The sequence below is a fragment of the Gobius niger genome (genome assembly GCF_951799975.1).
Source record: "Gobius niger genome assembly, chromosome: 10".
Taxonomy (NCBI): domain Eukaryota; kingdom Metazoa; phylum Chordata; class Actinopteri; order Gobiiformes; family Gobiidae; genus Gobius; species Gobius niger.
In genome coordinates, this window is record NC_136861.1 from 21,667,539 (window position 1) to 21,684,585 (window position 17,047).

The 17,047-nt window shown below is 41.0% G+C and overlaps 1 protein-coding gene across 3 annotated transcripts; it reads left to right on the forward strand.

Moving 5' to 3' along the window:
• Positions 1 to 174: 174 nt before the first annotated feature.
• Positions 175 to 16,575, forward strand: LOC306968630 (transcription factor MafK-like). 3 transcript variants are annotated; one of them, XM_079564065.1, is made up of 4 exons: positions 705 to 1,144; positions 2,466 to 2,622; positions 11,442 to 11,514; positions 12,110 to 16,575. In XM_079564065.1, the coding sequence occupies exons 3-4, from the start codon at positions 11,479 to 11,481 to the stop codon at positions 12,557 to 12,559; spliced, it is 486 nt and encodes a 161-aa protein (XP_079420191.1). In that variant the 5' UTR covers positions 705 to 1,144; positions 2,466 to 2,622; positions 11,442 to 11,478; the 3' UTR covers positions 12,560 to 16,575. The 3 variants fall into 3 exon arrangements, with proteins under 3 accessions (XP_079420189.1, XP_079420191.1, XP_079420190.1); XM_079564063.1 differs by lacking the exons at positions 705 to 1,144; positions 2,466 to 2,622 and adding an exon at positions 175 to 352 and having other exon boundaries at positions 12,110 to 16,574; XM_079564064.1 differs by lacking the exon at positions 2,466 to 2,622 and having other exon boundaries at positions 706 to 1,144.
• The last annotated feature ends 472 nt before the right edge of the window (positions 16,576 to 17,047 follow it).

Sequence of the window (17,047 nt, forward strand, 5' to 3'; positions counted from 1 at the left end):
AGAGGTCGCCTTTTTAACTTAATACTTTTGTAATAAGTTACTTTAGTCAAAATGAAATAAATGTGTTATCTTTATATCTGTGCCCGTTGAGTTAAAATTACTCTTATCTTTTGAGGATAGAAAAACCTTGATGAATGGAGACACGTGACCAAACACGGTGACGTCTGGCTTCGTTACAAGAGAAAGGAGTCAACAAGGGAAGCAGGTTGGCATTTATTGGGAAACCGCTATCAGCTCGGTCTGTCTCCTCGAAGTTCCTCCAATGATTCTCCTTTCGGGTTACGACATCGAAAGAGGGCCTTAAAAAGTTTCATCTTCGGACAGGACCAGCCAGAACCTGGATAGCTCTTTGGTGAGCGAATAGCACTGGTGTTGTTGTGCTGAGTGTGCATGCCTTTGCCTCGCTGCTGACAGGCGCAGCTAGCTGTACGGGCTAACCGCGAAACAGCAGGATGCGTCAAGTTACCATTATGTGCGGATTTGAACTTCAAATTAAACTGCCATCATCATTGTGGTCAAAGATATAATGTCACTACGCCTTGTTTATAGACTAGTTTTGATATAAATGAGAATGCCGGCTTCCTACACCCGTGCGTAACTGTTGCGTAAAATGTGTAATTCCTTCACGTGAGTTTTTATTTTTTTAATTGTTAGTATTATCCGGAACTTAACTTAATTTGGTATAAATTGACCGTACTGTTACCATGCTTGGATGGCAGCTCATGTCTTGTATGCACATGTAAACTGATAAACATGCAAACTATAGATTTTATTATGACACCAACCGCAGAAATTCCCGCGTTTGGGGTAATTTGTCTACTGCTACAGACACGCACAGCGCGATGTTGATACAGTTGTAGTAGGACAGCACGGGGATTTCCTCGCTTGCTTGTTTGTAGGAGGGGAGTTGTTTGCCAAGCTGACAAGCCGGTGCTGTAGAACTGGAGACGGGAGTCGCGGAATGTCAGAACTGTGTTACGGGGTTGAAATTGTAGTAAAATAGTTGAGTGAGGTGTATTCGTGTATCTTTGCGCTTCTCTGGGGCTTGTCAACTCATGCGCTCCTTGCCGTCCAAACCTGCTGCTTCATCACCCCGTTGTGAGAAGGAGAAAGAGCAGGCAGTGGCAGCGGTCTAGCGAAGCAGGTTGGTTGCAATATTGTTTCTATACAATATAACTCTGTTAGCTTCCTCTAAACATTGTTTTGGGTTATTGTCAGCTTGCTTCTTTATTTCAAATGGTCTTGGTCGTGTATCGAATTGGCTTACCTGAATTGACAGGTAATTTAACCACTGGTTATACAATGGTAATGCCTAAGAATACTCGCCTTTCCGTCCATACCCGTGCGTAAAGGCGTTACAGCATTGCTGTTTTATTTTCAAGGAACAAACAAGCCGCGGTATTTTTTCATCATGCTGAATCATCACTATGATGTATTTACTCGTTCTCAGAATCCACCCCGAAATATGGCTCCACGGACAAAGGTCTGCTCGATAGATAAGGGTCGATGGTTATCACCAAGCTGCTGTTTCTAAGGCGATGGATCGAAAGGGTGCTGATTTGTCGTGAAGCCAGTCAAAGAAGCATGAGCATCAAGTGATGACCATCATGCATTTATCAATAGTCTCATCTACATTCAGCAGAGAATGTGCGTTATATTGCAGCGCTGTCATCATGTGCATCAACAAGCAGGACAGAGCGCATTTACACTAAGTGCTTAGGTGTCAACTGTAGAGTCAAATCAATTATTAGAATGCACAATAAGCAGTATATTATCCGGCTGTATAAATACAGCTGTCATTAAGGTTTTATCGTTGACGACATGTAATAAAGGTGCAATAACTAATCAGTAATCGATTACCATATGTTTTGAGAGAACAGGCCATGAATTATTAATGCCCCTTTTCGTCTGTTTGAACATGAACTCATGATGTTGTTTCTTTTAACTTTGTTTTAAATTGCATGACAATTAAGTCATTTGCATACTAATGTGTTGAGAAATTATGTAGGACAGTTCCTACATATTGGTAACAAATCAATGTATGTGTACTATTGTGAACATGTTTGTTTGGACGCTTTTAAGGCACTGTTTATTTTCCTTCTGCCCTTTTCCTGTGTGCACACGTCATTTCTCATATTTTGTGTTGGCAGCTGCTCTTGTTTCCCTATGTGGATCATGATGAAATTTGCTGCCTATTAGAGAGCACGCTCATAGAGGGTAGGTAATGAATTATCCATGGAGAATCTCTTTGCAATTTGAAAAGTCACCTTGGAAACTATTGGGTGTCTATAGGCAGCGCTAAACAGATAGAAGTTGCCCATTCTTGCTCAGATATTCACCTTATTTCATCATCTCTCTTCTTGTGAGCGGGGCATTGAAGTGTGTTTAGCAGACAGGCCAGCCTCGCATCAGAAGACTGGGCTTTTGCAATAAAGCGTAATGCCCGACCCTGCCTTTCTCTGCAGGTAACAAGAAAAGATGAGGGCCCTTATAAGATCCGGATACGGCTGGCAGCGGTGTGTGGATGGAGACTGGGAGTGTCTGATCATCCCTGAGATTTATTGCGTCTTGCATTGAGGTAGCAGTTATAAAATAGGACCAGATGCCATGGAGGTGAACCAAGTGAGTGCACAACTCATACCCACTGGCATAGTGTAAAATGGGCAACGGGGGGGGGGGGCTCGGAGAAGAGGACATACGAGGTTGACGAAACATGAGGCAAGACTTCAGCCTAGTGTACGGGCCGGCCACCAGCACCTCTGTATAGCCAACACAGCTGTGCCTTGGGAGCAGTTACGCCTATTCAGGACAATTAATAGCCTGCAGTAAGGAACACAAATGTGGGATTTGTCCACAAAAGTGCTGCTTAAGCTGCACAGGGAAATGGGAATGCCTGGAAGGAAGGGAGAAAAAGATCAATATACTTTTTTTTTCTCCTTTCTGCATCAGGGAGGGAACGCTGGTGATGAAACCCCTTGCAAGTGTAGCGCGGATTATGATTGCTTAGCGTTGCGATAGGCCCGCTGCACCTCTCAAAGTGATACTCCCATCCAGACAGAGTACTGTTTGATGATTTTTTTTTTGTTTGGATCTGGGGTTAGACTTGGCATGTTCACACATAGATGCCCTCTGTGTTCGTAATTTAGAATAGCCAACAGAAGCATGGGTTAGGAACAGCTTGTTGGCCATTGTTTTTCCTCTAACCTACTTTACACACTGATTTATGTGTATGACGTGTCAATAGTGAAGAAGGTAATTTATCTGTACACATACACGAGTCAAGGTTATGCTTATTTATGCAGCAGATAATAAATAGGGAGTAATAATTTATTCAAAGCGCGTAAATAACATAGAAAGATAGTCAAAATATAATTATTATCATTTTCTGTGCATGGATGAAGCATTTTAGTTTTTGCTAGGATTGATCTTTCCATGGTTGATGCTTTGTAAATGCAGCTGTCTTGGGTTGGATGCCTTGAATGTAAAGGTCATGGGTTCTTGTCCCCTGTTTGGACCCCAATTTTGCAATCCTCATATTTGTGACTCTCCAAGGCACAGATGAACTGAATTGGTTTTGTCAGGATGGGCATCAGGTGAGAAAAGATTAGGATAAAATCAGGACTAAGCCAGGTTTAGACAAGGTCTAAAATGTATCTAAATTCAATGTCTAACTGTGTGTAAATCATGACTAACTCAAAAACAGAAGAAGGTGAAACTCGGAAAATTAGAATATTGTTAATAAGTGCATTTACTTCTGTAATCGAACTTAAACTGTGAAAGTCATATATGATATAAGCTCATTAAATGCAAAGTGACATAATATGTATAGCATTTAGTTGTTAACATTTTGATTATTATGGCTCAGCTTGTAAAAAAAATGTAAAAATTCTGATTTTCTGAGATTTTTAATTAGCGTTTTTTGCAAGCTGAGCCATAATAATCAAAATGATAACAAATAAAGGCTATACATATCTCACTTTGCATGTAATGAGTCTATCATGTATTAGTTTCACAGTTTAAGTTGAATAACAGAAGTACTTGCACTTATTCATGATATTCTAAATATATGACGAGCACCTGTACTGTTTCCATCAGTACAAAACATGATGACTAGGTCAACACAGAAAATGCTATTTCTGCAGTGGGTAATCAAAGAATGGATTTGGAAGAGGACCTAATTTGTTTCAGTGCTGAAAATATGCTTGTATTTCAAGTTTATTGATTGGGTAGAATTCTGTGTGACTTAAATTTACTCTATAACTATAATGGCTAGTCTAAAATGAGAGAAAATGGAAGTACCACAGTTTGACAACCACTGACTTTGGCAATTGTTAAAAATGTTGTACTTACTGACACATCTTACTCAGATAATTGCAACCTTTTCCATTTGTGACTATTCAAAAATTGCGATAAATCTCACAGCAGTAAATGATCAACGATCCCACAGGAAATAAAATTAAGCGTAAGGCTTTATCAGATGTACTGTACACATCGTCCATCATTTGCTGTAATATGATCCAAGCTGGAGCCATGTTATTAATAGAAAGCAAAAGCTGTGAAATAAAACTAGCTGAGTCTAAAAAAAACCCCACAATATTGGGAGCAAAAGTACTTTACAAATTCTCAGATCTCATTTTGAATCACTGCTTCAAAGCAAAGTTTTGTGCCTCTAAATGAGCTCTAGTAATTTAGCCTTTGAAAGCTGTTAGGTCATTGTTGAACCAATTTACTACAAATGCAACCGGTGTAGTTGAGCTGGTGGATGTTTTCTCAGTGTGTGGGCAGCCTACTACTGTTCGTTTCTCTGCGAGCACAAGGCCGAAGTATCAAGAGCTGTTTCTCTGTTTAATCAAGTCCTGCAGGCACACAGTGTTGAGGCCAGTACTCCTGCCACTGTAGCTGCAATTAGTAAACAAGCAGCTTGGAGCTCTGTTAATGCAAACCAGCGCAGGCCAAGTCTATTTAAATAAACTTAACATTAACACTGGTGTGAGAACAAACCGAGTCCCCGGAGGCAGATGATTCATGTTTTCTCTTAAAAGTACATGGACTAAATGCAAATTTTGACCATAAGTGTGCCGCGCGCATCTGCCATATGAGGAGCATGATTTCTCTCTTTAGTTGTTTCTACATCTCCTACACATGGTTTATTATGCTGATAGTAAAAATGAACAAATAATAAATGAGTGGCCCTAAAATGTAGGCTAATCGTGTTTACGTTTTCTTATCTCGCCTGTGATTACTTCTATGTATATACTTTTCCCATTTTGACTACTAATTTGTTAGCTTGAAACCTTATAAAACGCTCGAGTACTTAGAGGCTTAGTAACAGTCCGTGGGAATGAGGCAACACATTGCTTTTATCAAGTGCAAGAATAGTGCAATAGCCGTAACTTTTTTTAAATATTAAGCCTGACCGCGGGTGTACAAACTGTTTTTCCGCATTAAGTTGTTGTGATGCACATTTATTATTAGATGGCGTTGTCCCCTTGTCCCAAATCGGTGCTGATCCAAAGTCTCGTAGTAGCTTAGTATTTCCCCTCTACTACAAGCGTATCACATTTCCGTGCGAAAGCTGCTGGATGATTTTCTCTCTACCCCTTTTTGTCACTCTTATTTCACGCTCTGAATGCTTAGTACCTAATAGCTTCCCTCCTCTCTTACCATCGCACCTCTCTAAGCTCTCACACTGTTGTCTCCGAGCGCTACTCTCTCCCCAGTCTTCTCCTAGTAAGTCTTCTAGAGCCGTTCGAAGAGTCTGATTTTTAATTTGCAGTTAAATGGTGCCCGACACATGCAGCTTGCTTGATAATTGACTTCACCGAGCTGACGGGAGGAATGATTAGATTGGAATATCCAGGCAATCTTTTCAACTCGGAATAAAAGGGGAGACACTAAAAGCACTGCTTGTTGTGATCGTACAGTGTTATTTTTGGCAACTTACGACAAAAGTATTGGTCTCCGTTTAGCTCTATATTACAAAAGCAACAAGTGAACAGAGCAATTTAGGCCATTCTAAATAATTAGGAATTAGGGAGTGTTCGTTGTACCTGAATTTTCTGCAGGAACCCAGTGATAATAGAGCTAAGGCTTAAGTCTCATCAATAATTGATTAAGGAAACTGAATACTGTGTGTGTGATCAGTCAGACATGACATCGGTTACATTATTTTAGTGCCAAGTTAATCTCTTAACCCCCACCTGAACCAGGCACATTTTCTCCAGTTCGGCATTAAAAGCTTCTTGAAAAAAGCTTCTTGAAAAAAGCGTCAAAATAGCGACGAAAACGAAGATGAAAACACAACAAGAGAGCGACAAAAACGTGCCGGAAATGAGACAATACAACACAATAAAAAAGTGACAAAAACATGATTAAAGCGTGACTAAAACTTGACAAACACACAACAATAAAGCCACCAAAACATGACAAAAAAAGCATCAAACAGGACCAAAAAAAAAGACAATGAAAAAGCAATAAAAACACAATTAAACACAACAAAGAAGAGTTAAAAGAGAGGGACTACAACATAACAAAAACACTTCACAAATGTGTTAAAAATGCGGCGGCAATGCCACAAAGAAGTTGCAATCAGTTCTGCAGGTCTTAGCTTTCAAATGAGCTTTTAGATTTGGGTAAAGCCGAATTGGAAAACATGCACTTGGTTAAAGTGGAGGGGCAAGATGTTATTATAGAATAAGTCTTACCTACAATATCCAAAATATCAAAATATGCAGTAGTATTGGATGCATTTTGTCGCTCCAGTTAATTACTTTTGATTGTTTTGTTTATTTAAAAAGGACCATGTTCAATTATGACATAAATGAACAAACTGTGCATTTGAGAAGCTGTTTGTTGAGCGCTAAACTACAGGGTTAGTCAGGTTCATGCAATGTTTCCAGAGCACCTGAACAATTACTGTCTGTTCAAATGTTAATTGCAATTATTAAAATGATTTGATGCTGTTTGATTAACTGTGCAGCTCTAGTCGGTTGTTTATAGAAGGATGAATGAAAAAAGATCTACATAAAGAAGTAAAAACTTTAATTGCCGATACAAATCTGAACACAAAGTACGGCACAATTTGTTCTTGGGACTATTTTCACATTAATCTCTTGTCCTTTGTGTTGGGGTGAGATGCTCTGATTTTCAAATGGAATAGCAATGCTGGATCTGGTCTCTGTTGTTTCCTCCACACAGTGTTGCATCAGCATGCGCCTCCATCGTCTTGTTGTATTCACTTCATTAACAACCTGCCAGGGCCAAGTGCCCGGACGCATCTTTTCAGGAATTGATCATGACAAGTGAAATTTATTTGCACTTCTGTGGTTTTGGTAGTCTCTTTTTCTTTTCTGTGTGTGTGGAGAAATGTGTGTGATCAGTTGTATGATTTGATGTCCCGCACTTTCCTGTCTCACTAAATCCTGGGTGCCCTGTTAGTCCTCGCCGACCGTGTTTAGTATTCATGTAGCGGGCCGCTGTCGTAATCGGGATTCTGAGGCAGGTTGCTGGGGCTTTTTGTTTGCTCTCATGGCCCTGATAATCTTGTTACACTGCTGTCAAGTGGATCTGGCTCTCCCCGCGGCCCTGAACCACCAAGCGTGCCACCTCCAGCACCAGACAGCCCCCACGCTTCCTCTTCCCCCCACATCACCACACCTCTACTACACCCCCGCACTCTCCGCTCCCCATCACCGACCTATCCCATCCCACTCTACCGCCATTTTGCGACAGCGGTTGATGGAAGAGCCTTGGTCGTATCCTTGAAGAATCACCTCCCGAGCATCTTTATTCTGCCTCCCACCCCCCACCTTCAGCTGTGAATGACAGTGATAAATATTCATCAGAGGATACGGCGCCGGGATGCCAGTGCCTTCCCCGTTCCCCCTACAACAAAGGGTCCCCCAGCTAATGGTGTCCATCCAGAGCTGCTCCCTGGAGAGACCCCGCAGAGAGGATGGGATTATTAAAGTCTGACACTGGCCCTATCGTGTCACATCAGCATTTATCCCACTACTGCAGCCCTCCATCAGGCCAACCTAAACTGACCTCGCCTCCCCCATTCCCCCAATAAGATCCTGATGAACACGGACAGGTTGAGAAGGTTGGACAAGTGTCTTTCGTCCGGCTAGTTCAACTTCACAAGTTCCTAATTGGCACCTTGGTTTTGCTCCTTGCTGACATCAGTGCATTTTTTTTTTTCCATCAACCTGTTCTTCTCAAGCTCCTCTAAATGTGTTGAGTGAGCATATTCGATGTAGCTCCCTCCTTCTTTCTCACCTTTCTCACTCCCTCTCTCGCCTTTCTCCGGGTGACTACGCTCAGCATTTTTCTGTTTCCCTTTGGGTGTGATGTCTCTCCTACACAAGCAAATCAGGTCTGATTTGTCAGCGTTCTTACAGGCGATTCATAAAAATTCAGCAAGCACTTATAAAAGGCGCCCGTGTTCCAGCGTTTGCTCTCTGCCTCCAGTTCACCCTGCGCTCAGAACTGCCGCCCTGTCTGCTTTGATAGGCCACCACAAAGGGGCTGAAAAGATTACCTCTCAGGATGTCATGATACATTTGGTCCTGGAATTAACATACTTGTAATGTGCAAATGGGCTGGATTAATACATGGGAATAAAACTGGATTGAAATAGATGGATCGCTATTGTAAATATGTGTGACAATACAAGTTATTATGTTTTATAAAGTTAAAAGTGTGGATTTACCTTGAATTACATCATATTCATTTTGAGCTTTTCATCTTTCTGACCATCTAACAAACCAGTCATCAAAAAAACGAGGTATGTTGAATGAAATTTAGTCCCCGGTCACTGTCTATTCCTCATATTCTCTTATTGTCTTGCCATTAGACAAAAATCTAATGACAAAATAATTTAAATGCAGTGCAAGTACTACACGCATCTGCAAACTTCATCTCCGGTTTCAGTTTTTTTTTTATATTAAAGGTCTTTGAGGTATATTTCTCCTTCTGCCTGTCTGGATGTGTGGGCATGCCTCTTTGTCTCTGAGGTGTGACATGCCTGCTCCAGGAGGGAGCAGCTGTGCGTTGGACCTTGTCTGTGTTGTGCTGCCATGCCCTGTCATAGAGAGCCGTCTGTTGGCAGCAGCCTGAGCTTGAGGGCTGCAGTCTGGGCGCTATCCTTCCACACTGTCATATGGTGAGCTTTCAATGTGCCAAGCCATGCCTACTGTGTTATCTCCTACACAGCTGTGTGACAGAATACACCCCGAGAACCTGGACTGTATACTATTGTGCTGCATATTTTAGACTGGGTCCTGCACAATTCTGGGACTACGGTTCTTATGGGAGGATTCAGGTTTATATTTGAAAGAACATAATTTCGTCCTCTCATCCCTGTAGCTATTAGCGGAGTACTTTCCTGTCTATTTGTCCATTATCTGTGCATCATCAGGCAGACCATTATCCCATTATGCTTTGCATCTGTGGTCCAAATGCTGACTGGAAATGAGTCACCACAACGGCCAGCTAAAGGTGTTACTATCAGCCAGCTATTCAAAGCAGCCCCCCAGAGATGAGCGTATCATGCTTAAAAAATCCTTTTCTAAAAGGATGTCAACCCAGAGGGATATCGTAGATCTAGGAGAAGCTGGAGCATCCATTGGAAGAAAAGAGTCTAAAATCAAAAAAATATTGTTCATGGCTCTATCTAGTAGATAATATTCTCCATGACCAAATTATATCAGGACTTGCCTTGTATTTAAATCTGAAAAAGTGTTGTTGTTGTTTTTTGTGTGTGATATTGCCGACTTGCTTTATCTTACTTAAATGTCACTTTCATTAAGTTCCATTGTTAAAAGTGCTTAGACCTGCATTGTCTTAGTTTTTACCCCACATTTTCCTGAGTATTACCAGAGACTACTACGCACAGACTATTTTTTATGGTAAACCCCAGTGAGCTCCCACATGTATTTGTTTATATGCTCAATACAAACACGCTGCTGGGCTGTGTAAAGCAGCTTACTGAGGCATTGTGCTGGCTGGGCTCACTGTGGTGGGTGCCTGTTTCGCTGACACAGCATTTTTACTGTGTGTAGTGTAAGCACCCAGGGCCACAAATGCGTTCATGTGCACTTGTGTATGTGACATCATCTTATGCCGTTCCACAGCTCACTCGGGTGCACACTCCACACCTACAACACCACGTCTCAACACCAGAGAGTTAGATGTTGCACCTGCGCTAGTTCCCTCGGTGTTCCCCTTAGTTGTGCGTACAGTAGCTTAACAATTGTGGATATTACATATGCAAATACTTCAGTTTACAGTGTGTGCCCTCGAGCAGGAATCATAATCAGACAGGATATTTTGTTGTTTGCAGAAGACATTACATAACCTAAATAACTGCAGCTTTTGCAATTTACTAATTTCAACCACTTGAATTGCGCAGCCTCACAGTCTCACTGCTGAAGTTGCTGAGACTCCACTGCAGTCATATCTCTGTATTGATTCAGGGATTATAGACACTCAACAGCCAGATGTAGTATGCAGATTGTCTAGGCTAACGGGAACCCTGCTCTGTGGCTGTCTGAATTAGATGTCATTTAATCATGGCTCTCAATGTAAATTTCAAGTAAGAGAACCGCCACTTTTTAGTTCAAGTGAAAAGGACCATACAACTAGTATCTAGACCAGGGGTCTCCAAGTAAATTTCCCTGGGGCCAATTATCGGAAGTGTATTGCCGGGGTCCGTAAATCTGTTTTTTTTTTTTGATTGGGAAAATACTATTGAGGAAACTTGTTTCAATAAATGAATAATAATGAGCCTGAAATTACTGCAACCTCAGTTTACACTTGTATTCCACGCAAGCCTGTGTCACAAGTCTACACTGTAGTCATTATTCATCATTCACTCAGCACTTGGTGGTGGTAAGCTACTATTGCAGCCACAGCCGACCTGGGGCAGACCGACCATTTACCACGTGGCTATAATTAGTTGTTTTTACCCTGATCTCTTTTTATGTCAGTGCCCTCTGCTGGACACGTGTGGAATTCTTTCCTTTTTTTTAATGTAAGTTAGTGGCTGGAATGAGCACACTGATTATTCCCTTTAACATTCATTTTGCATATTCAGGAATTTGTGCTCTACAAGTCAGGGGCGGATTGAATCATCTCACGGGCCGTATTTGGCCCGCGGGCCACCTGTTGCCCCTTATCTAGACTATACAGCAAAGAGAATGTATATTTTAAGCTCTTTATGTCCAGTGACAGGGGGCTAATAGCCAAGGTACAACTCACAGAATGGACTTGGCAACCCTTATAGGGAACTCTTATGTCCTTGACCCAGTTTGCTGCGCTTTATATTCGCAGGACTAGTCATGCTGTAGCATCCAAACCCTTACCAGAAAATACAAGGCTTACCCTGAATATCTTTGCTATTTGTCTGATGCAAACCTTTTTTTTCTTATTATTCTCTACAGAACAGACAGTTGCGCAGGTGGACCCGGCTCTTGGGGCATGACTACCACAAACAAAGGAAACAAGGCCTTGAAGGTAAACAACACACGCACACGCAACACACTTTGAATATTTACACTTTTGTATGTGAACGTGCTGTCTGAAATTAGACGAGTTACAATTATATATATATTGTTGAGATGTTATACAGGTCTTGTTTCCTTGTATTTATAATCAGGTCCTCTCTCTGGTCTTGGAGATAAAACATTTTTATTCCTGCACCCTGCCATCCATTTGACCACTTTAAAGCCCCACTGCGGTGCATTCCAGGTTATACTGTTGCTACATCATAAGAGCGACCAAACTGACCCAACACGCTGACGCATAAATGTGTTCCCTGTGCTCAGCTAGACACCAACAATGCTATTTTTTTGCTGTGTTTGGATTCGAAAAAGGACCCAAAATTTTAAACCTCAGGCGTGGCTACCTGAGAAAATGTCCAGTCACCATGGAGACGAGCTGGTGACGTCCCTGTTCCCAGCAAAATTACGAGTTAGGTCTGAGGAGAGGGAGGCACATTTGTTTTAGGTATTTTTCACCAATAAATACACCAATAATTCAATTTACGCTCATATTTTATTCTATTGCATAAATGTTACGCTGTATGGCTTAACTCGTGTGATTTTTCCAGGTAAAGCGGGAGCCAGGAGAGAATGGCACCAGCTTGACAGATGACGAGCTGGTGACCATGTCCGTACGGGAGTTGAACCAGCATCTCCGTGGCCTTACCAAAGAAGAAATCCTTCAGTTAAAGCAGCGGAGACGCACCCTAAAGAACCGAGGGTATGCCGCCAGCTGCCGGGTGAAGCGTGTCACCCAAAAGGAGGAACTGGAGAAGCAGAAGGCTCAGCTACAGCAGGAAGTCGACAAACTCGCCACAGAAAACGCCAGCATGAAGGTGGAGTTGGACGCGCTGCGCTCAAAGTACGAAGCCCTGCAGAGCTTTGCCAGGACTGTGGCCCGTAACCCTGTCACCACGAGGGCTCCCATGGCCTCTGTCATAGGGCCCCTCATCCCAGGTAAAGTAGCCACCACCAGCGTCATCACCATCGTCAAGTCCAAAACCGAAGCTAGATCGTAGTAGCAGAATGGGCTGGAGTTGTTTCAGTGATTTGTAACTGGGCACTGGGTTAGCTATGTGAGGTATTGATTTGTTCAGTAGTACCAAGTCTGGTTTCTTGTTTAATCTGATGATGTGATTTTGGATTTTATACTCAAGCTTATACACTCAAAATAACTCATTCTGTGTTCTTTGTTCATATTGGGATATAAATTGTGACAAAAAGATAATCATCAATGCTTTTAAAAACATTAACTGTAGCTAACCCACTCTGCCCGTTATTACGCACTGATTCAGAATGATGCATCCAAACAAACACTTGGTAGAAATAAGTGTCTTTAAATCAGCTTGACAAAACCCAAATCTACTCAATTTGTCAAATTGTCGGTTTTATCTGTCAGGCGTAAGCGTGAAGTGATGTATCCAGATTCAGCATTTGTGTCTGTTTACGCCTCTGACAGATGTTAATGAACTTGTCATTGTCAATATGACGGTAGATGCAATAATATACATGTATGCACTGAAAGTACAAAGAGGTCTATTATATTTATGGCAAAAACGATCAGCAGTTCTAAAGGATATTGTTGCAGAGCAGAGTGCCATTCCAATGTGACGATATCTGCAAACCTGAATGTTAATACAGTACAATACCTTCATGGTGTGTGGGTGCACTGTAGCCCACAAAGCTTACGTTTTGCTCACACCGAACATATATGTTCAAGTCATTTTAATTTCAAGATATTTATTGCTTTTTGTAATAATTGTCAGATATTTTCAAATGAAAACTTTACTCAAGCTTTACTGTTTGAATTGTTAAGGTGTTAAGGAAACTTTGTCCAATGTTTGATTTATGTTTTTTAATACTTCATAGATTACTTCCATTGTTTATAGAAACACAGAAAAACACACAAAAAATAATGTGACATCTCTTTTTGCAATTGTACCGAAAGTGGCTTACTATTGAAGTCTGATAGCTTTTCTAGTGACTAGGCGCGTACTGTGGGGTAGCGCGTGATGTGACGTGTAAGTGACAAGTTGGCAGTGTTGTTCACTGTATAGATGTCAAAGCTGTGCTATTATAAAACAAATCTGTAGAGCTAAACTAGGTGTAAACAAGGTCAAATGTCTTGTGCGTTACAGCATCTGTGATATCCCTTCGCTTCCTTGGTGTTTGTTACAAACATAATCATTACAAGTTCACTTTATTAAGCCAGGCAAGGAAGAAATCTAACATGTGTCTGGGTATTCAAAAAAAAGCTGCAATTTTTTTGTTTTGTTTCCTCTTTTTAAATCCATTTGTGAGACTTCTTACTGGAAGCTCTTACTTCACGCCCTCTAAATACTTTTATTTCAGAGAATCCTTCAACTAAGGATTACAGTTTTTCAATTGCTTTGACTTAAAACATCATAAAAAAAATCAAACCATAGCCAAAATCTTAATAAGTCACGATATACATGTCAAAATAAAATGACAGAAACTCGTCGATTAACTTCAACAGCGCAGCATTATGTTGGAAAGCTTTGCCCACTGAACTTATGTACACTGTACAAGTGGTAAGCTTTGATCGAGGGTCTATTATGCACTAAGCTCCTGCTTGTTTTGCTCAGGACAAAACAGGTCACTCTAAAAATGAAAAAGCTATTTAGACGAGAAGCAGGAATGGCAGCTCTTTTTTTTCCGTTTATCTCCCCCTTTCTTCTTTATAAATAAGCATGTCATAAAGGGCTTTTTCAATCCACACTCGGAAAGAGACACAGCACGACCACAAAGAATTACAATCAACAGCAGCTGCCACCGCTACTTCTTCCATTCTCTCCGTGCCAAGTGCAGTTCCTCTAAAAAGGAATTTACCCACAAAGATGCTTTTACTCCAACTGTAGGTGAAAGTAGTAGTGCGGTAATTACTTTATCAGAAAGCACTTCATCCGCCTTGGTCAATCTGTCTATAAGCATGTCGAGCTCATAAGTGCCACTTCTCACAGCTCCATGCCCCATTGGTTGGTGGCCACATTAACCCTCCTCTCACAACATGCTTAGTGAACTTACATTGACTGGTAACTGTGGGAAAAAATGTATATCCGAAATCTCTACATAGCCCAGTATTGGTGTTGACGTCCGTATTGCTGTGGCAAGTCTCGTGGAGTGAATCTTTTTTCTGTGTCAAGTGTCTTTTTAAAGGTGTTCCAAAGTGGCACCGTTCGACCAATCTCTCAGTCCGCTCTGTCGATGGCTGTCTCTCACAGGTGTATAGTATGTAGCTACAAGTAGGTATTACTGACCATTGTGAAAAAAAGTGACCCTTAATATGCAACTCAGTGGAAAAGGTGTGAAAGAGTAGTCCTAAGAGTAATCAATGTTGTCATTGTGGTTATGGTCTGTTATTTGGTATTTCTTACCCTTCTCTAGTTTTCTTGTATCATATTTCCTCTATGTTTTATTCCAATTCAAGAGCAGTTGGCCCTTGTTGTATCACACTGTATCTGCGTGAGGCGCCTTACTCACATAAACTGATTTTCTCATTGGTAAATGAGACATGGGTGATTAGCTTAGGAGATTGTGCACTGATTTGAAAGAACAATGCTTAATCTGTCATAAGGGCCATTTGCAATATTTGTTTTCTTTTATATGAGTTGCTTGTTCTGCTGCTACATTAATTGTTTATACTGTAAAACGTCATTTGCTGTAGAATCATCCACATACAGTATGTGTTGCATTTAGGTGTGGTCTTTTTTTAATAGATCTTTACACTGTCTGTCACTCATCAGACTTTCTTTAAACTGGTTCACACTTATTTTCCTTTGTTTTTGTTGTTACATGTTCAAGAGGATAGATGAAAGCATAGTTCTCTACATTGACTTTCCATGAAATATTTGTAACAGTTGACTGTGCGGTTTGTATTCATGGAGTGGATCTGTGTTCTGAAGCTATAAAGATCGGACTAAAGTTAGTAATACAAAGTAAATAATCGGTTTGTTATTTTTCTGTATGGGTTGTAATAAAATATTGCAGTACTTTGTATGAAAAAACAATAGTTAATTGTAACTATTTATAAATTAAATTATTGTACTTTTGCAATGTAGATAAGTACTATGTATTCATATACAGTAAAAACTGTGGATTTAAATGTGATTCTCTGAGGTGTCTAAGTTATTGATGTATATATTGTATGTTTGTTGATACAGCTTACTTTATTTTCTATAAGACTAATAAAATGTTTTAAAAAGACTTCATTGCAGTATGGTGTTCAAGGGTCTGTAATCTTTGCAACACTGTTTAAATTGGGGTTTGTCATTTTGTGGCGTCATTGACCCAGTTCGATACTTGTAAAAATAACTGGCGGGGAAGGCTTCTGCCGTCCATGGTGGGTTTGAAGACAGCGATCATTTAGATGGCACAATTTCTTTTTCTGTGATCCAAAAAAAGCTGTTGGGCGACCCACTTTGGTTAACCTCAGTGGACATATTTTTGGCCCGACACGAGTAAAACATTAGAGTCATGAAGGATGTCTAGGTGTGCTTGTCCTAGATTAGAAGGAGTAGTGAGTTAGTCATCTTTGCTCCCTGTGGGCCTCTGAAGCCCCCTCTGTCTCAGCACACCTCATCAAACATCAGCCTCCTCAGCAGCGCCTCAGCCCAGCACATTGAAAACACATCTCCAGAGAGCACAGCCACAGACAAAGAGACAGATGGCTGGAGACGTACATCTTAGCACTCCATCCGCGGGGCAAGTCTAAACCCCAATGTCTGCCTCAGCTTCTCCTCTTTTTAACGGGCCTAGGTGACCTGTGCCTCACAGAGCCCTCCTCAGGTGTCCGACCCAGACAGGCGGACGGCCTCTGAAGATTTGATTAATTTGGTGGGCTGGGTTAAGGTGAGCTGGTTGGCAATCTAGGACAGCATTCTTCATCTTCACCCACTTCTGCAGCAGGTGCCTGCCCCAATTCTGGGACAACAGCTTCTGTACAATTAATGTTTCCATCCTCATCAGCAACTGTTAATTTACTATGTCCGGATAAAACCTGTAGGAGAACGAAATACACCAGTAAATAAGTGTCACAATTGAGAAATACAATTGTATAATGAGAAATAAAGCTCTTGACCTTTATATCACAAATATATATATATATATACAAAAAAAAATGTCATGTACCAACCTGCGTATATTTAGAATATTTTGGCAATAAAGTATTGTATTGTGCTCAAAGATTTAAATTATGTTAGAGATAGGACAAAAGTGTAAGGGGGTTCAAGTACCACGCTTACCTCCTATTTAGCTCTTTGGCTCCCCCTGCTGCCATATATTTGTCATCAGCTACTCCACGGGTTCTATGCCTAAGCCATTTCGGAAAGACGGACCCTTTTCACGTGCACGGTAAGATGATGATTATTCACCTTTCTGCTTGATCACAATTCAAAAAGCCTGTTTTGTTATTATCTGTGTATTCGTTTGTGAGCGGGGTGGATGTGACGTGTTATTAGACCTATTATTTAAAGTCAGAGCACTACCTA